General features: G+C 36.7%; 1 protein-coding gene and 1 long non-coding RNA gene across 7 annotated transcripts in view; one reads left to right on the top strand and one right to left on the bottom strand.

Annotated features, from left to right (window-relative positions):
- The window catches only part of LOC146463362 (uncharacterized), a 403,676-nt gene that overhangs the window by 219,911 nt on the left and 161,830 nt on the right, over positions 1-21,935 (bottom strand). The gene's annotated exons all lie outside the window — the stretch shown is intronic.
- Positions 1-21,935, top strand: part of LOC146463366 (cadherin-23-like) — a 64,683-nt gene that overhangs the window by 1,299 nt on the left and 41,449 nt on the right. Inside the window, exons 1-14 of one of the 6 annotated variants that reach the window (XM_085084464.1) lie at positions 2,730-2,809; positions 5,317-5,501; positions 8,088-8,159; positions 9,476-9,612; positions 10,851-10,922; positions 11,385-11,474; positions 12,386-12,484; positions 13,168-13,188; positions 14,409-14,513; positions 16,262-16,387; positions 16,961-17,039; positions 17,764-17,867; positions 19,218-19,400; positions 19,770-19,904. In XM_085084464.1, coding sequence (XP_084940590.1) covers positions 5,432-5,501; positions 8,088-8,159; positions 9,476-9,612; positions 10,851-10,922; positions 11,385-11,474; positions 12,386-12,484; positions 13,168-13,188; positions 14,409-14,513; positions 16,262-16,387; positions 16,961-17,039; positions 17,764-17,867; positions 19,218-19,400; positions 19,770-19,904 — 1,293 coding nt within the window. In that variant the 5' untranslated portion in view covers positions 2,730-2,809; positions 5,317-5,431. Of the gene's footprint in view, positions 1-2,729; positions 2,810-3,942; positions 4,082-5,022; positions 5,502-8,087; positions 8,160-9,475; positions 9,613-10,850; positions 10,923-11,384; positions 11,475-12,385; positions 12,485-13,167; positions 13,189-14,408; positions 14,514-16,261; positions 16,388-16,960; positions 17,040-17,763; positions 17,868-19,217; positions 19,401-19,769; positions 19,905-21,935 lie in introns of those variants that run through there. The other 5 variants (XM_085084462.1, XM_085084463.1, XM_085084466.1 and 2 more) reach the window with 5 other exon arrangements.

Below are 21,935 nucleotides of genomic sequence, written 5' to 3'. Positions count from 1 at the left end.
GCGAGAAATTAAGTTTCTCCTCCCCATACTCCACTCGACGCACTTGAATTTTAGCTGATACAACTTAGCAAGCGTGTGAAAAGCCTTTTCAAAGTCAATAGCCACTGAAATACCAGATAGTTCCTTCTCCTTGGTGTACTCCATCACATCATCAATTGTTCTGATTGCATCAACAATAGATCTTCCGTTAACAAACGCGTTTTGATTGGAGTGTATTATTTCAGGTAAAACCTTTTTTCAAACGTTTTGCTAACGTTTTAGAGGCAATCTTCTCATCAACATTAATTAAAGATATGGGGCGCCAGTTTTTAATCATCCTTTTATCTTTTCCTTTCTCCTGTACTAAAGTTATTATGGCTTGTTTCTGTGAATTTGAAGGCTCTCCAAACTCAAATGCATAGTTTAGACTGTCTACTAATAGCCTCCCGAACAGAGGCCAGAAGGCCAGATAGAATTCAGTTGTCACTGAAACCATAATTCCCGGGGGTTTTATTTTTGGGGAAGGTTCCCAACACACTGAAGCATTCACTATAACCTATTTTCCCTTCACAAATCTTCCTCAAGTCATATGTAAATGCAGGAAATCCCTAGCGACATCTAAGAACATGGCAGTGGTTGAATGTAATGGGCGACTGCTACCGTCATGAAGGTTAGCATAAAATGATTCCAGCTTGTCCATAATCTTTTTTCGGCCGTTTGTTAGCTTGCTATTCCTGGTGAATATTTTACGGACACTGCTCTCTTTCTTGTTTGATTTTTCTAAATTCAAGAAATATTTATTGTTTTTTTCTCCTAACTCGTACCAAGTTGCGCGGGAGCGAATAATAGCTCCCTGAGTAATATAGTCGTACAACTGGTCGTATTCTGCATGTAGGCATTCCAGCTCTTCTAAGTTTTCTTTAGAGGGGTTGCTGTCACATTTGGTAGTGCAGTTTCTTAGATTTTCTTCAATTTGGTTTATTTTTTCTCTTTTTTGCGAGCCTTGGCTTTGCTATAAACAATTGTTCGCCGTATTATTTTATATTTGATTAGGTCCCATAGAACTCGATCGTTCATCATTTACTTCTTCAAAATCCTCTAACCAGTTCTTATATTCCAAACGAAGGAGGTCACAACACTCTTGGTCATTTATTAAAGTAGAATTAAATTTCCAAAAGCTTGGTACCCGCTCGCTTTTATCAAGGCCGTTAACTGATAGTGCAATGGCTGAGTGATCCGATCTAATTGCGGTTATTATTTCTACCGATTCAACGTCTTCTTGTAAATCGTTACTGGTTGACCAATAATCTAGGCGTCTTTGTATTAACGATGATTTTTGACGCCAAGTGAAACGCGTGTCAGTGGGGTTACGGATACGCCATATATCTACTAAATCATGTTCGATAATCATATCTTCTACATATTGCGCAGAATCCTTTCACTTTAAATTTCTGCCTCGACCATCAAGGTCTTGTTCAAGAATGACATTAAAATCCCTCCCCCCCCCCCCCCCCAACAACAAAGGATTTGTCTGTGTCCGTGACAAAATCTTTAAGTTCCTCCGATAATTTCAGTGCTAAAAAACACACATTGTTCCGTCAATTATTTGGAGTATTAATATTCAGAAGGACAAAAGGCGAGTCTTGGATCTCAGCTTCTAGAAAAATGTAACGGCCTAGTGGATCAATTTTTGACGAAATTAGTTTAAAATCTAATTGTTCCTTCACGAGAATCATTGTGCCTTTACTGTGACAACTGCCATGTGAGAAAAAGGTATCGCCCTTCCATTGTTTTTTCCATATGTTAACAACTTCTGGAGTGCTGTGGGTCTCTTGTAGAAAACATATATCGGCCTGACATTTATAAAGCCAATTTAAAAACACGGACACGGCTTTTCGCTTCGAGCTAGCGTTAACGCTGGGAAGTCAGGAAACAATGAAACCTCTGTCGAATGAAGATATATAAATGTTTGAATAACTTATTTTCTCATCGTTTTAATATTGAATTCAATAAGGATAAACACGATTATAATACTAGATGTAAAAATAATATCCGTAAGAGTGCATCTAGTAGGAACTGGGGGCATTGGACCTCGACAAATTTTGCCTCAAACGATTGGAATAAATTAGACCTTTCAATCAGACAAAGCCCATCATTAGCTAGTTTTAAAAGAGTGTTAAGAAATGTAAATAGTCTTTAGTTTAATTTTTATATATTCATAAATTAGTCTTTATTTTTCTTTTTGTTTTTGTTCTTTTTAATTTTCGAGGACTCTTTTGTAAATCACTTATTAATGACATTGATTTCCTCAATAAAGATTATTATTATTATTATTATTATTATTATTATTATTATTATTATTGTTATTGTTATTATTATTATTATTATTATTGTTATTATTATTATTATTATTATTATTATTATTATTATTTTTATTATTATTATAGAGCTCATCTTTAATGAAAACAAGTTTGGAATCCATGATCCTGACGTCCTTGCATCGACCATGACCTCGGGCCAAATATTGCCCGTCCGGCCCTCCCACTGAGTCAATAAGTACACAATATCTCTATCTTGATATGGTTTCAACTGTTACATTCATTCAACTGATTACAACATGATTTTTGATATGTGTGCTATGAAGCAAATATTTACAAATGTATCGAAAGCTGTTTTTTTTTTCAGTTTCTTTTCACAAATCTTATCTCACCTTAAAAGAATGAAAAGTCAATTTCGGATCTTCTAGTTACACAGAAAACTCTAGTGAAGAGGAAGAAGAAGGCGACGATGAGGAGGAAGAGAATATCGAAGAGGAAGAGAGAGAAGGAAGGTGACGCTTGAACATTTCAATTATTTATGCGAGAAAGACAACACCTGTTACCTTTGAATCGCTGCTTACCGTATACTTAGTTTTTCGATATAAACGTTGTTAAGGAGATTCATTAATTGTTCAGTTGGAACTGTTTTAGCATTTGACAGATGTTTATACTTCGTGAATAAGGCAGGAGAATTTCTTATCAATTTGTGAAAATTTCAATCCACTTCTTTATCTAAGAATCTTTTGGGGACAGCCCCACCACCCTCCTTAAAACCCATGCCCCCCCCCCCCCCCGAAGTCTGCCAACGTCTTACACCTTCACCATATGACAATTGCCACAACCCTTGATTATAAAGGTATTTGGTGAATTAATTTTTAGATATTATCATAAGGATTATTGCGGTTTAATTTTTAGCGGTTACAAATTAAAAAGACTTACAAAAAAGAGCCGTTATACCAAACATAAGGCATAATTGTCAACTGATAAAAGTTAATTTTGTTTTGATAGTTTGGACCAAGAAAAGAATTATATTCAAGACGATGTTATAACACAACTGGGTGATCCTCCCATCTATTTATTTATCAAGATTTCGTTTTGTGGCATCGCCAGATTGTAAAGGTATTTCCAAAGTGAATAAAGTTCTATAGTAAAGAAAACCTTTTTTCCATCGTGTTCAGAATGGTTTGCATGTTGAACAAAAACTAAATAAACTATGGTATTTCGTCGCCCCGCCCTCAGGATCTTTAACGAATCAAAATAAGGTAAAATTAAAGTTGATGGAGTAACCGGTATCCAAGAGTTGTTGAATCTAAGAAGGTTGAAACTGAATTTGCAATTAGATTGATCAAAATAAGTTCAATGACAACCCAATCGCTGCTATATTTCAAGCGCCTTGATCGGAAAACAAAAACAAAAACAAAATACGCTCGTGAATAAATATCATTCAACATGAGAGAACTATTCTGTGATCATCAGGACTTTCTTTCAGTTTCTTTGAAGAAATATTGCGTGGATTGAGCCTATAGATGAGTCTACTAACAATACGCCATTGTTCTGATGCGCACAACCAAAAGTTGTTTCTATTTTGGGGGCATCATCGCTTATAAAAAATTCATAATTTTGTGGCTTATACTTGCCAGTTCCGCAGCAAAGCTCGGAGAAAATTGTACCACGCAAAGTACCTCAACAAACGCTCTTAACTCTAATAATAGTCAAGATACTCCAAGAAAGCTAAACAACTGCTAAAAAAAAGGCGGAATTCCGCGAGAACATGCTTAAAAAAGGTATGATAATTTTAAAAATCTGATCAGTGTTTCTGCGTTCTTGGCAGATTTCCTCTGTGAAATTCAGCGTGCTTTGTCGGTTTAGGTGCACTGTTTCACTCTGTGTACAAAGTGTTAGAATGCTTACAACGTAATCTAAGACGTATATGATCGATTCAATTGCTTTCAAGAAACCCAAACGCGTTGTGGTACGTAAGGATTCGCTTCGCGCCCATTGTAAAGCACATTCAAGGGAAATTCATTCCATGACAGGTTGTTGCAGGTGCTCTGGCTATTGTCACTGATTCAACCATGCTTTAGTATAGTTCAATGTCTAATGGATCGAGAAAACTGGATGAAAACTATAAAAGCAAACGTATAATCAGCCATTAAGTAGAGTCCCCGTTATATTTATAGCTATCTGAGATTTTTGAATCTTAGTATAATGTAATTGTGTTTTTTGATACATGGATGCCCCATGCCCCACGCTTACAAAAGAAAGGAATTAATTAATCACACAAGTTCTCGCATTTGTAACTATGTTCCGCTTATTTAAGACTTTCGATGATTTTAAAAGAGCTCTTTTAGAACAATGATAAACTTAAGGGTCAAGATTTTATTTAGTATACTTGAGCGTTTCATAATATTTTTGCGCTTCTGTTGCTTGTTGTGTTAAGCGATTTCAGTTCAACCGATATCATTGGGCAACTTATGATAACATTTATAAAACACCTCAGATCCACACAAAAGGATTTTCATAGGGATACTTTTGTAATCCAAAATCGGCATAGAGATGACGTCATTGCGGGGATTCTAATTGGAAAACAGCTTGTTTGGGCAGGAAGCGATCTCATGGACGAAAATACACCAAATAAAACAAGCAAAAAAAAAAAAAAAAAACCAGGATTGACGTTATTGTGTAATATATATTACAATTAAGAAGAACGCTGAGGTTTGGTTCAGTTCTTTCATGATATGAATAACTAACGGCTAGATTTCAAAATTAAAGGGGACATAAAATAATATTCATATTGTGATCTGTGAACTATATGCATGTATATGCAAATAATTCTACTTCATATGGTTGCCATTAGCGATATTTTTTTTTCGAGTTGTCTACACCACGGATCTAGTTGATAAGCCGCCAAGTCCTGTCGTCGCTGTGTGTAGAGTCGCGATAGTACTTTAAAGAATGGCGATTACTTAAGTGACAAGTCTGTTTGTGTTTGTAGTATTTTTTTAAATTTTGTTTTCAGGCCGACGAGAAGAAATCTACTTAGCCAGTGAATAGAATCAAGCGATCTCAACATGCGGTTTAAAATTCAAAGCCATTGGAAAACTGGTCACTAACTGCAGACTGCAAGGAAAAACATGGAGAATCTTAAGAGAATTTTTATCCTCACATTCATGGCGTGTGTGATTGGAATACGATTAAGTGAAGGTGCGTTGTGAGTGAAACTTGAAAATTTTACGGGATGTATATAAATATTAGACTCCTTGATTTCCGCGCGATACATGCTGTATTTTAATATGTTGCGTTATGAGAACGCCTCGAGTTTCTTAATCATGACTCGTAAGACAGGTAAATATTTATTGCGAAATGTCCATCTTCAGTACGTGTTCTGACAACGCTAATACAATTTACAATATATTCGATATATATGACGATGGGGTTTTTGAGGAAGGGAGATAATTTGGTGAACCGAGAGGTTTAATCACGGATGTAAACAATTTCCCCAACCATCTGACAAGATAAACTGCCACTCGATTTCAATTCCTTACCAAACGAAACAATTTAAGTAAGCTTAATATTCCTTGCATAATATTCTAGAAACGAAATTTGAAGAAAGAAAATACATTTCTTATGCAAATTTGCTCTTGAATGTTGCGTGAAAGCAATCACATTTAACAATAGCGCATGTGGCTAAATTTTATAAACAATGGGCAAAGGTTTTGGCCACCCTTCTTGCTTCAACAAAAGAATTACAGCCGAAACTCATCTCGAAAAAAAAAAATAAAGGTTTTGAATTTCCAAGGATCTTTAGATTTTGTTTTAACTATGATGTCCAGAAATAATAAAACTTTATTTATTAGTACACTGAACGTTGGCAGGCTGATTCTTGAATTAACTCGAATCTTGCCAAACTGTGGTTTTAAAAATGCAAAAGAAACCTTTTGCAGTGTAGCACAGCGTTTTAGGTTATGCTGTCATCGTTGAAGTACACCCGTCTGTTTGCGACAAGAGGAAGATATTTTGCTTCCTGGAGTTATAATTTATGCGATCGCATGGTCAACGCCGCTGAAGATAATTATTTTACCCTCAGGGTTATTACATTACAATATGAGCGACAATTAGTATTCCCTAATATTGGCTGTTAAGTTTCTTTGAAAAATGAATATCGATCAAACTATCGCGCCTATCATTTCAAATTTTTTTTTCATGTTTAAAACGGCACTTTAAGAACAGTTTTAATAAAAAGACGCTGGGAATGAAGCTTGAGTTTTCACATCTATGATCTTTGAGACAGTAACAGACCTTGCCTTAACGCTATATGATCCCAAGCTTTATTATCTCATTTTGTAGCTTATATTTGCACGCTTTACTTTCTACCGTTATCGTTACCGTTACCGTTTCTAAAGGATTTGTATGCTTGTTCTTGAATAATGTTGTCAAGTACAGAGTGATTGTGGGCAGGTTTGAAATTTTCAACCACTAATGTAAATGCCCCGAAGTCACCAAGATGTAGGCTATTAGACAAAGCTCAAACGCTAATCTCCTTGCAGTACAAATCTTTCAAATCTTAACGTTGTGATTACAAATTTGATCAGGTACAATAGGGAGTTTGTTCATTGTACGAGTCAAGTTCGAGTCAGGTTCCGTTTCTTCTGTTTCTTTTTCATTTTGCTTCGTTTTTTTCTTTATTCAAAGGCTGTAATTGTGATTCTTGCTTTTGTAATGATGTTCCAACCGTCGTTCGAAGCATTAAACATGAATGAATCGCAAGAATTCATTGTTCTGTAGCGAATTAACCGCAGTCCTCATTCCTTCTCGCCTTCCATAATTTCCCTGAAAGGATTTGTCCAATGTTGCTGGTGACTTAAAGCTTCAGGCACTATGCCTTCTGAAACCCATGTGTTGGGAAAATTAAAAATTCCCGTGACCGTCTAGATTTACCCGTGAGGTGTTTAGATTCTGTTCTATGTTATCCTGGGTCTCCTGTGGACGTAACAAAATAGAGCTTTTAGTGAGGCAGGTAATACTTCATCACCGTCCGTTTTCTCAGTCGTGGAAATGGGATCTCTGCTTCAGATGTATGCAGCTACAGGTCTTAATCTTCCTAAGAAATTTATGAACACTAACGGATGTGGTATATCTTTCCTCAGTAGCATCGAGTCACAGCGGTAATGGCTCTAGCGTTCGATAAAGAAAAATGTTGCAAGCCTGGAAGTAATTTTTTTCCGTTTACCACTAGCACCTCATTATATAAAAGAGAATAACAACCACACAGGAGAAGACATAAAAAGAAGGGAAAAAAGAGAACTGGACTCGGGTTCGAGCTTGACTCGTGCTACGAGTAAACTCCGTACAACAGGCCATTTCTTGATACGTCGATCATTTACTTACTCTGTCTCTGAAGCAGTGATGACAGCACTCGCCTCCTACCAATTTGGCCACAGTCAGTCTGAGATCTTGAGATAAATTATTCTACAGCATAGCCAAACTTCTAGTCGCAGCTTGTCTTATATCCGTTGAGGCAGGGCTAAGAAATAGCAAGTTGACATTCACTACGCCTAAAATATACGTCGGAAAAGTCGGGAAATATCGCTATATTTTACTCCCTTATCTCCCCATTCGTATAGAGCTAACAGAATAAACGACATACCAAGTCTTGGATCGAATGTAGATCAATCGATTAAACCAAAGTTGCAATCTCCATGTCTTCTCGTTTGCGTTATCTTTTGAAAAAGGTTAGACCAGTCTTCTAATTATATTGTTTTCTATTGTTTCTCTTTCCTTGTCTCCTAGCACAAAATCGGAAGCCACTTTTTGATTCCAGTCAGAACGCACTTATAGAAGTATACGAGAACACATCAGTCGGTAAGTTCCATACATATTTGTGCTACTAATCAAGTCTTCAGTAATGATGTGGCTGTCCATTCTTGTGCTACTGTTTATTTTATTAAGTTGCAATAACAGATTAGACTGGATTCACACTTAGACACTTCGTGTGTATTTGCTTAAGGATGGTGCCTACTTTTGCTACTACTCATACGTTCTGTGCATCTTGAGATACTCGGATTTCCTATGGGTTGTGCTTACTAAATCAGGGATATTTTTGCGCGGTTTAAAACTAGGCAGAGAAAGTAGAACTCAGCAAGTGCTTTTGGTATTCAAAATGAAAATTGGGGGAAACCATGCATTTTTCAGAGATAATAAAGCTTCAGTTTGGAAAAAAACTCCATACATTGCTTTGTATTTACGGCTTTTTACAATAATTGTTGCTTAATTATCTCTAAAATATGCGTGGTTACCCCCAATTTTCTTTTTGGATTCCAATAGTCCTTCCTAAGACCTTCTTTTCCCACATAGTCATAAACCGCGCAAAAATACTTCGGTATTAGTAGGCACCGTCCTTAACTCCGGACTAAGGATAGGAGAGCAGGGATGTCGCAGTGGTAAGGGCAGGAGGCATATCACTTGGCTATTTATTAATGCAGCCGAATAGTAGAGCTCGGGCCTTCCAAGCTCCAGCAAGAGGTTAGAGTGGGGTTTGAATCTGAAACCTCCGGATCGTTCATAGCCCTAACCGCTCGGCAACACGCTTCCCTTAACTCTCCCATCTCATCCTTAGACTGAGATGAGCAAATGCATTTACCTGAGTGCACGTCCAGTCTTACAAACGTTATAACTAATATTATGCAACTGCATTTCCAACAAAAGTTGGACTTTGGAGTGTGTGGTCATTCACAGAAAATCTGAAAAACGTGAACAATATACAAATGAAAAATAGCGGGGGCAAACTGGAAGAGCGCCAACTTAGTTAATTTACGTATTTCCTACGTCGTATAAAGGCAGCTGCAGGGAGGGGCCAATTTAATACAACTTTTACACATGATGCTAACAAACTGCGCTTTTGTAGTTGCACCCACACGCAGAAAATGATCTCGTCCAATATTGTTAGAAGTCTTTAATGAGGAGTTTTGAACTCGATACTGGACTCCTACGTTGGCACGTAAAAGCCAAGGTCTTGCTTGTGAATTACACCGAGTGTAAAAGGTTTATTAAATTGGCTCCAGAGTTGATGAATAAGACGATACTCGGTTACCAATACTTTGTTAAGCGATATATATATATGTTGCAAGTTGTTGCCTTGTCTCTACTTTGCTCTAATTAACATTTAAACATTTGTTCAGGAGCTTCAGTTGCTATTATTAGAGCAAGCGATCAGGAAAACGACCCAATTGTCTTCTCTCTGGATTCCTTGAGCGATGAACAGCTCAACATTAATAACAATGGTAACTTGACGCTACAAAAAACACTAGACAGAGAGGTAAGTGAAGAATGAATATAACCCTCTCTAGGTCCTTCCTTATATAGTAACAAAAGGTTTCCAATCTATATTTTGTCAAGTTACACCAACATGGCCGCCTCGCCATTGCCAGGGACTGGGTGCATACACTTCATATAGAGGGGTTTCCAGTTGAGTGTGGAAAGTAATTTCTCCTTTTCTTTGGTTTTGCTTCACTATACAGAACTCGCGCCACTTTCTCGACCAATGAGAAGCAAAACCAAAACTAATCTCCGCGCTTGGGGCCGGTTACATGCATTTGCTACGAGTTGTACGTATATGTGATTGATTCATTTCGCGTATCCGTCTTTTGTGATTGGCCAGAGTAATTACTTATGGTTTCGGTATTACGACACTCAATTTTGACTAAAACCGTCTATCTTTTAGCCTCCTATGCAGACGTCCTTAAGGGTTCGTCTTTTTTGACGAACCCCTAAGGACGTCTGCGTGGGAGGCTAGTCTATCTTTGGCCAAAAAAAAAAAGGTAAAGAAGAGCTAGGGGAAAAAAAAAGAAAAGATAAGGCACTTAAACAACCATTAAATTTACAAAGTACAAGGAGCAATAAATTGAAGGACTAAGTCCCTTGTCTCTGTACCGGGGTCTCTGTCAGTATATGATTTGAGCTTGAAAAATCATCAAGAAGACATCAGATGATATTTAGGCTCAGTTCTCAGTCTATGGTGCTTTCCAGCACTCTTCTACAAATTCCTGCCACCTTACTTACAAATGACACCAGTGAATCTCTGCATAGATTCATTATATCTATACACCGATTCTGAGCTCTTTGAAGATCCTCTCGTAGATAAAACAAACAAACAAACAAACAACAACTTAGTAGCCAATCAAAGACGGCGTGGCCGATGTTTGGGAGATTGGCTTTCCTAAATCCTATCAGACATAAAACCATCTTGCTAGCCACAACCTTTCCTTCATTTCATCCATCTGTCCATCCATTCATTTGTCCACCCTTTCTTTCTTTCTTTCTTTCTTTCTTTCTTTCTTTCTTTCTTTCTTTCTTTCTTTCTTTCTTTCTTTCTAATTAACAAGCAATGACCATTGAACTAAAGGAAGGCTCGTGGTATGCCAAGGTCACACACTCTGTTTGGCCTGACATGACTAGGATAATTAATATCCAGACATGAAGTAGAAGATCTCAAATTATGTTGATTATATTTTACAAGTTTAGTAAATTCATTAGTTTCTGGATCTCTGTTTAAAGGAGAAAGACCTTTACAGGATAACAGTGTATGCCGCTGACCAATGCCCTGGGTGTGATCTGGAAGTTAGGAAGGTAAATAAAATAAATCGGCTGGTTAAATCACGCGGTCAACTTTCTTGAAATTGCAATAAAGGCCTACGTTTTTCCGTTACAGACTTATATAAATATATTAAATGTTTAATAATTTACCACTGTATTTAACCACTCCACGTAACGTTTGATTATATAGCGCACTTTGATAATGCGGTATTGAACTGTTGCCATTCTATGGGTAAATATAAAAGAGTTTCTATCCAAAATAATAAAGCTTTTGACCCTATATATACCCGAGGGGAGGGGGGAGGGAGATTCTGCCCCCTCCTTACTGCGAGTGTAGGTAGAGTTAAATGCGCTTCACGTCTGTCATAAATGATAAATATTCGTTGAAATAATAAGTATAATACTATACAGAGTATCATTACCTGGCCGTGTCCTATACACGTTTACGCGTAGACAGCTATATAACCAAATAATTTTTATTCCTTTAATCTCCAGTCATCAAGGCAGTTCTTTCTGGTAGTGAAGGATATCAATGACGAAACACCCACATTCATCAGTACTCCTTATGTGGCCAGGATAGCTGAGGTGGGCAGCTTAGAACAAATACTACAGACTTTTGTGTTAAGAACCATTTTATGTCCCATGCATTATATTTGAACATAATCAAAATCTCAAAAAAAAATGCGCTTGTATGATTTTTGCGTGGCACTCAATTGCTGCATACAGATTTGGCTGGCTCTTGGTTTTTATTACATGTTGTGTACCACGTATGAGATCTGTCGGGTTTCAGTGTCGGGTTAATTTCTGCTTTAATTGGTTAACTGTCGATGGTCTGTCGGTGGACTGTCAGTAACGTGTCGATAACCTGTCGGCTGACAGACGACCGACAATTGGCTGTTCTTCACAATTACCACATTTTTAGTTGTATGATATCAATGCCAGCCGGGGAGATCGTCACTATATTTCTCATGAATATCAGAGGCTTAGATAAAAGTTAAACAAGAGATGTTACCAAGGAATGAACAGATTGATAACGAGTCAACGGATTGATAATGAGACAACTAGTTACTGTGTAAATCGTGGTAAAAGTTCTAGGTGCCAGTAGAATCCCATAATGTGGCCGGTAAAGAAAATGAAATTTTTCAGAAAAAAGTTAATCGAATAAAAAGAAACAAATTCTGGGTAAACCATGATGAGAACTGCAGAATGTGATGGAATTATTAAATACTTCATTAGGTATCGTCCGTATACCAGAGGTATTCACAAAACAAATCGCCTAAAAATGGAAAAAAGAACATTCAAGGGGTGAAACGATCTAACCCACCCCATCCCTCACTATACGGGCATGGTATGATCCTATAGCCATTACTTTATGAACTTAGGTTGGTTCATAACAACATGAGCGTGTGGGAGCGGTGAGAGATATGAATACTGACGAACAGCGGGTCATTCAAAGCAAGGGTTTTAACTTATAATAAACCTTTATTTGTTTCTAGAATGACACTGTTGGGGATCTAGTGATCCAAGTTAGTGCTGTTGATAAAGACGCTGGCCAAAATAGTAAACTGTCCTACACATTTAGCCCCAAAACAAAGGTAAAGTGGCAAGTTAATTAGTTACTTAGCAAGGTGTAGTTCTTCTATAAATAACAAATTATAACTAAACATTGTTACTTTTGTTACTAATGAATAAATGAACCATTTTTCTTGTATGTTCCCATATCTTCACGTTTGTTTTCAATCCCCAAATAAATTGATAATTAAACACTTTCATACACTACCCTCACCAGTACATCAATCGATTTATGGTTGGTGGATTGATTGCATGTTAATCGATCAGTTGATTAAACGATTGATTGTATTATTGATCGATGGCTTGCTTGCTTGTGCGTTTGTTGGGATAGCTAGAATCTTGCTTGAGAACCTTTCTTCTTAATTTTCTCGTTTGCTTGGATGATTGATTATTGATTGAATACATTGATAGTACCATTGTCTGCTTGTTTGCAAGGATAGCTACTTTCTTGCTTACTAAGAAGGTGCTTGACTGGTTGGTTTGTGGATTGTTTGATAAATTCACTAAATAATGACAGTCGTTTGATAAAGTTTGCTTCAGTCGATTAGCTACCCACTTCTTTCCCTTCCAATTTTCTCCGATCTTTTTCTAATGTGTTCTTCAATCTTCTGAAGTGCATCTCTTCAGGATTTTCTGAACCGTTCAATTTATCAACACTCCTTCAATTTTTTTTCTAACTTTATGCCTTGTTGGTTTTTCTTTGAAGGGTTCTGTAAGTCCGTGGAAGGTTAGCATATTCTCTTTTCTATCTCTTGTGGTTTCTCTTTGTTTATTCACTCACAATTTACAACAATACCTGCATGTATAATACCATTCCATTCTGCGGTTGGCATTGCCAACCAATAACACCCGGACATGATGCCAAACTTCATAAAAACCGGTACACAACGCTCGGTTGTAGGTAAATGCATTGCCCATTCAATAATAAAAACCTTTCAAATCATTGCTGTTTTTCTGACTGGTCTACGCTTCATAAATGCTCCTATTTTTTTCAATGTGGATTCTCAAGAATTCCATGTGGATTTCTACGTGTGGTCATTACATCTTACTCATTGCTCTCGTCTTGGCTTTCCTAGTGCACTTCTCTTCCTAACACTCATAGCCCCATTTTTTTTTTCTTACCATCAAATTCTTTACCTCCCTTCTCTATTGAAGCACTCTTTGATTCTTTGCCATATCTAGTTGAGGTACTCTTAGTCACTTATTGTGACATAGCAAAAGATTGAAAATAATTATCATGGAGCACAGGATTCGCTCTCTTACCTCATAGTCTCTTGGACATAGTAATGAGAAATTAACTGAGAAATTAACGTGTATGAACTTATTGACTGAATGGAAGGGTCAGAAGGAAAAATATTTTCCACAATGAGTTGATGTCTACACTCGCGCGGTTCATGCGGTATAACAAAGAGTAGACATATTTCGTTACATCCCGATTTAATTGAGTAATTTATTGTTAAATATTAATTACGCCTGATATAGTCCATGCAGTTGGAGTGACTTCCTTGGGTCACCTATGAATACCAATGGATTCAGGCTCTGCGTTGGCGTTGAATTGTTGAAAACTCAGTCGAATTTCAAATCTGTTTGAAAAACATGGAAATAATATTTTAATATCGAACAAAACAGAATATTATTTTTGCCTAATGTCGCTGTTAAAGTTTTCGCGAGCCGCCATTTTGGATTTCATGACGTGATAGGTTCACCTGTTATTTTACCACAAAAAGAATTTAGCTTCCTGACAATAGCAGCACACTCGTATGATGTGCGGGTGAACTGGAAATTTAAAAGCGACAATGGTCGGGATAAATATGCAATTTTTTGAACATTAAAATGATATATCCACTTTTTCAAGTACACCTTGAAATTTAGACTATTTTCCAAAACATGTACCGTCAACTCTTTGTAAGAGTGGAGGTTCCGTTAATCATATGCCTTTCTGTTCAGCAGACAGACACCTTTGCAATAAGCAACCATGACGGGAAAATAACTGTTAACGGCCCTCTGGATTTTGAAAAAGAGCAACGGTACACGCTTTTTGTCACTGTAAAGGTACGTTATCCCCAATTATTTTATTGGCCGTTTTTATACTATAGGACGCATTATCCGTCTTAACGAACTATCTTCCGTTGCGCGTCGTTCATGATGGACAATGGAAGATTATTCGTCTAGGCGCATAATGCGTCTTGTGCCCGTCTTTATACTAGAGACACATAACCAGACAAACAACAAATATTTGTCCAAGCTCGTCTAGATGGATGATGCGTCCTCTAAGATAAAAAACGGCCATTGTAAGATTAAGAACTGTACAAAAGTAATGTAAACGGGCTCGAATTTCACCCATTGTTTCCGGCTACGATTCAGCGAAATTTTGCAGACTTTCGTACGGGCTTGGAGCTGCCACGAAAGATCAGAATTCAGTTGAAACGAGGCTAAATTTTGCAAGTATATTTATATAAGCGGAAAATAAACGGGACTTGGGGAACGCAAGTGACATAAAGGCATCCTTAATAATCCATCATCAAATGCTTTAAACGACATCAATAACCTCCATACCCGTATGTTGAATACTACTTACCGTTAAGCTGGGAATTTCACGCTTATATAGAGAGGGCAAAAGAGTTCGTAAGCTTACTGTAATAACAGCAAATTAACAATTAAGCCTACGAACTTATTCAGCACTTTTTAATCTTCCAAGATGGTGAAGTTAATTTTGTACCTTTATAGTCTTACGTAACTGAAGTCGAAATGGATTTTTTTACCATTTCTTCTAAGTAAACGTTGCTTTTAATTTATAGGCCCTTCAATTCATAACGGGTTGGTACATCAGAAATGACGTTATAGTTTGGAGTCTTATGACTAATAAAACGTTTTTAAAAAGATTGCGCGTGGTCAGAAGCCCTGACCACGCGGTTGAACATCAAGGAGGGCGACATCAGCATTTGATTGATTAAGTAATTGATGCTTTGCTTCATTGAATAGTTCTAATTGCTAAATTATGTCATCGATTCATTATCATGATCTATTGATCATGACTGATTGCCCGATTGTTTAATTGACAGCAACAACACTTTATTACCTCTACTTAAAAAGCCTACAGACATAAAATAGCACTTAAATAAATGAAAGGTGCGGTCTTCCTAAAAGAACTATATAGAGTTAAAGAACTTGGAAGCCAGGTTTGCATGGAAATAATTTAGATTACAAGGTCAGGAACACACATTACAACTACACAACACAACACGCAAGACAAACAAATATCTTCCTAACAGAATGAATAAAGCTTAAACACTCAAAAGGGAGCAGCAAATGGATCATTAATGAGAAATAAAAGAGATAACAGAAATGTAAAGCTACTGGTCGATTTATTGATTTAATGTCTAACTGATTATTTCACTGATATGCAATGGTAATTGAACCGAGTGGAGTGCAATTTGGTTTGAAATCATATGCGTGATTTGAAATCTCAAGTATGATTTCAGACCAAAATTGCATCACACGAAGTTCAATTACCACTTTATTACACCCATTTTGAAATCACACAGTTAGCTAGTGCAGGAAAACCATGAAATTGGATTGATTATTATTATTATTATTTCATTTTCATTTTGATGGGCTAAAAAAGGATGCGATTTACAGCAAAAAAATTGTGTGATTCGTGAATAAATTGCACCGGTTGAGAGCCAATCAGATTGCAAGGATCACCAGTGATTTCAAAATGGTTTCACCGGTTGGTTGGATGATGATTTTACTGATTGATTTACTGATTGCTGCTGCTGCTATTAATATATTTACGACAGGATGCTGGCAATCCTCCTTTGGAGTCTGAAACAACAGTCATCGTCGATGTCACAGATGTTAGCGACAATCCACCTAAGTTTCTAAGATCCATTTACCTTGAAGAAATCCCTGAAAACAAACCACAGGTGAAAGAAAGAAGTTAAATTTAATTTTTGTTACTGATATGTAATTAGTTGCACTAAATGAGCAGAATTTGAACTCTGGTCTGAAGCCGATTGGTTGAGTACTCACTGAGAAGAAATAGACTGGAAAGACTGTTAAATTTCTTTCTTCATGTTTCTTTTTTTTAAACCCGTACCTGGATTAAACACGTTGTCTGTTGTTATAGTTAATTACTGCAGTCATAAATATTTCCTCAACATTTCCACTGATAACGCAAGAAAAAAAAATGAAAACTACGGGATATATGGACTTCTTACTTATCACAGCCTTTAAAGCGAAAGACATCGCCAATTTGAACAATTTGTAAGCTAGGGCCCAGTCCCTTTATGAACTTGGGAACGGACAATTGGGATCGTAGAATTCTACTGAAATTTGTAGGAATAAAAATTTTAATTCAATATTAAAAAATAAATAAATAAATAGATAAATAAATAATAATAATAATAATAATAATAATAATAATAATAATAATAATAATAATAATAATTATAACAATAATAATTGTTGTTGTTTTTGTTTTTTGTTTTGTCGCTCAGGGGTCCTTTATTGTGCAAGTCCAGGCAGTAGACGGAGACGCTGGAGTTAGCAACGAAGTATTTTATGAGATAATAAGTGGTAAGCACTGATTAAAAAAAAGAATGGTCGAAAACGTCTGGAACTATTTTTTAACATCATTTACGACAGGGATTGCTAAGATATGTAAGAATCAATCCTCATCCCCCATCCCTACTTGCAAATTATTTTTTCCCTTCTGTGTTCAGCAATATTTTAAACTCTACCAGAGGGGAGTACAGTTCATTTCCCATTTCATTGAAAATTATATTTTTCAAAATTATTACAAATCCAAGGCGGAATGTGATAGTGCGTGAGAAAAAAAAAGACAGTTTTTGAAGTTCTGGACCAGAACGTTCGTTAAATTGATCACAATTTCCAATGGCTACTTTTTAAAAAGTGTGCAAGAGTGACAGGCCTGCAAGACTCCCAAGCGCGTCTTTTAGCCATTTTTTTATAATTTGGCTCTCACGAGTATATCTTTGATTGTATACATATGAGGGACGGGTCTGTGTAGATTTCTTTGAGCAATGGTTAAATTTATAGGGGACACTGCTCATTTCGTAGAGAAAAGGGTGTTCTCTAAGAGATATACCCGTGAGGGCAAAACTTTCATTTAGGCTAAAACACGCACGTGAGAGGGGCGCAGGCCTGTCAACCCCATTATTGCTATTTTGGTTTATGGGCAAAGCAACAACCATCAATAGTGACCTTAGTGGGGATAAAAATTTGCTTAGTGGAACTACCATTTGTTTGTTGTTCTTGTTTCCTTTTCTTTCCGAAACAGGCAACGATGAAGGATTGTTTGCAATCAACAAGACCTCTGGCGAGATTTCTCTGAATGGGACAATAGATGCAGAAAAAACAGATTTCTTTAGGATCACAGTTCGGGTAATTCAATTTCTTTTAATTTCCCTTCATATTTTCAAGAAAACAAGTCGTCAAAGCTCCTTTTATTTTTGCTCTAGCTAACGCTGAAAAGTAAAAACTCAACTAGCAATTGTGTTTTACACAGTAATTATTTTGGTTGACCGTGGTCTACACAAACACAGCGCCAAAGAATACTAAAGAATCATTAATGTAATAACCATAGAGAAAAAATATTTGCCTCTTTAAGGATTAGCTGTATCGTAAGTCGGATTCACTTGCTCTCTAGCATGCTGTTTTTAGCCTCAGGGCCAGGGTTCCAAAATCAATTGTGTGGAGCAGACCTTTGGAGCACCGAAAGGATAAGCCCAAGGGTGTCTGGCTTTGGGCATGCGGGAAAGAGCCTCGGAGACTGCGTAAACTGTCTTTTTATTTATTCCTGTCAATGAGGTCCATCGTCGGTTTGATAGGATCAACATGCGCTGTTCCTTGGTGTTTAGAATGGTTACCACTCATCACGGAGAATAGCCAGTCTCAATGAAAATCTCAAACAAGCAAAATGAATTGACGTAAAACAAACTACAATTGAGGCAACTGCTGAGATAACAAAGCTCGTATATTGTTAAGAACTGAAGTAGACAACATTCTTTGATCTGAATAGATAACTTTGACCTCAGTATATTTAGCGCTTCTTATTACATACCAGGAGCACCAGAAATTAGCGCTTGATTTGGTCTTGTTTTAGTCATTAACGAATTGTTAAAACCATTGAATTTTTCCCCAACTCGTCTGGTGCTGGCTGACGCATGCATCTGCATTGAAATCTTTGTTCTTTGATGTTTTTCCCCAGTCGTTGTGTTTGATTTTTAGAGACCTTTAGAAACTGACGTTACGGCTAACCACAAACAGTTGGCAGTCACGTGACTAGTGGTTGCCCGCCATCATTGGAGCTACGGTTTTTCACTTTTCCAGTTTCCGATATTCACACGTCATTTACAATTCATTAACCCCAACGTACTTTGTGTTATCCAGCACCTTTGAATGTTGCTGATAGAGAAAACAGCTCTTTACATTTAAGTTCTTGTGAGCTAGAACAAAAAGGCATGAACTTATGAACTTATTCATAAAAAAAATTACAGAATCTTGAGGTCTTGTCTTATAGCTTTATATACTTTGATCCGAAAACGTTAATTGAAATAGCTGTGTATCTCGGAATATAGTATTTCTTCTAAGTACTTCGCTAAAAAGTTGAAGAAAATCTTGTATTCGTAGTCGTACCATAATCTAAAGGTCTCTATTAATCTGGGTACAACAACACTTCAACTGAAAGCCACCTTTCTGCTTTATTTGGTTTTTGTTCCTGCTATTGAACAGGCATCAGAGGTAGTCGATCCCTCATCAAAATCCACTGCTGTAGTTTTGATAACGGTCCTGGATACGAATGACAACTCTCCTCAGTTCCTACAGAGTGGTTATCACTTCAAAATTAGAGAGGACCTGGCTGAGCCTGGTTACATTGTTACAGATCAGCTAAATGTGCAAGATAAAGATATCAATGTAAGTACCACGGTGAAATTAAAAATGGCGTGCACTTGGTGAGAAAAGGCTAAAATATTTGCTTTTGAATATCTCGACGACGGGTTATTATGATTACACCTGACATAACACTGAGATTGAATCAGCAACAGGTTGAAAACGCTTGACGTTATACCAACCAGTACAGCGGTAGTATTAAAGGTGGTTGAATAGCTTTTCTTTTTTGCATTTTATTGTGGTAACGGCAAAATTCTAGATTTTTGTCTTTGAGTGAAATGAATTTCATTTATACAGCGGGAGGGGGGGGGGGGGGGGGAGGTTGGAGGGAGTTTTTACTTAAATTGACTTAATGGAAAGAAAAGAGATTTAAATAAACGTTTTCCTTTTTAGCCTCAGAATCGCCGCTTTGCCTACTCCCTCTCTGGACCAGACAGTGGTTACTTCACAATAGATCCTTCCTCTGGATTGCTCAAAATAAATGCTAGCTTGGATTATGAGCAGGGAAAATTCAATTATTCTTTCAAGGTAATTATGTATTCCATAATCAGACGCACGACACAAACTCTGTTAATTTCGCGTTCGCTCTTCTGACTCGTCTAATTTCACGGGTAAAGGAGATGCAGTAATGGGAATGTATCACGTCGTAAATGGTCTTTTATATTGTTGTTGCTATAGTTGGTGTTATCGTTCACATAAACTCTACCTCTAGCATTAGGACACCTCCTTCACACAGGCAGTTTTTTCAGTCGTAGGGAAATTGAGACATCCTGTGCACCCAATAATAATAATAATAATAATAATAATAATAATAATAATAATAATAATAATAATAATAATAATAATAATAATAATAATAATAATAATAATAATCAGAGCTGTTGAAATCTGTAATAGGGACCGATATAGTTTACCCAAGAGAGGATCCTTGAGAGAATCAAGGTTCCTCTCTTGGTTTTCTCTGTTCTTCTGATTTCTGCATGACAAAGTAATATATATATTTAGCCAAGCCTAAAAGCGGAGCTCCAATTTTTTTCATAGCATTTATAGAAATCTGCTTATCGTATGAACGTAGTAACCTTACCACTTCCTCATCCTTTCTGCAGTTATATATACTTTTAGTGCATATGCAGCAAACTGCCCATAAACAATGACAACGTAATACAGAGGGCACAATTATTTAATGCTGATTTGTCGCAATCTCGTCCCCAGAGCCCCCGCGCGTGGGAACCAAGATTGCTAGTACCCAGATTCTTCGTACACACGCGCGAACTTCAATTTCATAAACAAATATGGCGGACGATTTGGAGAATTTAGTTGTCTTGCTTTGTTCTAAAGATTTGGATAAAAATAGCTGTGTTTAGACGTCTTCTTGCATTAGGATGGTGCATCTAATCAGCGTGGTGGATCAAGGATCTTTTTAAGCGCTAGGAAACTTAGGAAAAGTTTTCAAATTTGGAGGCGATCGAAGTTTTCCTAGTCGCCTCATCTTATTTTTCCTGCGTGACTGTGTGAAAAATGTTCCGTTCTACAGCAGATCAGTTGGGTTGAAGGAAAATTTTTAGTGTGATAAATGTCAAAAGTAGAAGGGGTTTTCCTGTGTCGGCGAAAGGCAAAAGGTCCGACGGCTCTGTCAATCTAGGAGGTAAGGACTAACTTCAAATATTTGTCAGTTTATGTATGGATGGACACGCACCTTTGTACTAGGGGAGCAATTTTCTAAAAGAAACCTTTGATGTTTAATCAAGATAATGTTAAAATTGCAAGTTAATACGGACAATAGTAGGCCAGTGTCGTTATATGAATTCATGTGGTCGGCTATATTACATAATATGCACAATACTAAGAGATCGTTTCAAAATGCGGACCAATTAAAAAACGAGTCATTAATCATGGGGATTTTCAAAATATTTTAAATTTCATCGTTTTCTAGTCAAATTGAGTGATTTTTGTTGTTGATGTTTAGGTTCTATTTGAGGGAGATGCACATTGGAGAATGTTTGAATACAGGAATAATATTTCAAGTCAAATGACACAAATCTTAAAAGCTTTGTGTCATTTTTCTATTTTCTTTAAAATACTGCACTTGTAGCTGATTAATTCAATAAATTAGATTAAAAAGCTCATTTTAAAAATTTCTGTTTTTCCTAGGTTGATAGCCATTCTTGTACACACAGAGTTGTTTATTTTGGTTTTTGTAGAATCTCAAAACTAGGTGCTCAGTTCCATCAGCCTTTGATATTGATTTACTAGAGAGTCAAGATGTCTTTTTGCGAGGGAATAATCCAGACAATAGGAGGATTTGTTTAAGCGAAAAAAAAAATTAGGGGTTAGGTGCACTTTAACTTAATCTACGTGTACATGTAAGAATGCAGTATAATTTTCCCAATTTAAGAGTACAGACAATAAAAATGACATCAGATGTAACGCGCACACTTTCTCAACGAAAAAATAGCCAATTCCGCTCGTACTTTTTCCATGTTATTGTAAAAAATAAATCGACGGCACTTTTCTATGGCCTATACTCTTATAGACCATAAAATGTCCAAAACTTAGCAG

This window comes from Pavona decussata, unplaced genomic scaffold, assembly GCF_977016875.1.
Source record: "Pavona decussata unplaced genomic scaffold, jaPavDecu1.1 SCAFFOLD_178, whole genome shotgun sequence".
Lineage (NCBI taxonomy): Eukaryota > Metazoa > Cnidaria > Anthozoa > Scleractinia > Agariciidae > Pavona > Pavona decussata.
This window is presented reverse-complemented; position numbering and strand designations above follow the sequence as displayed.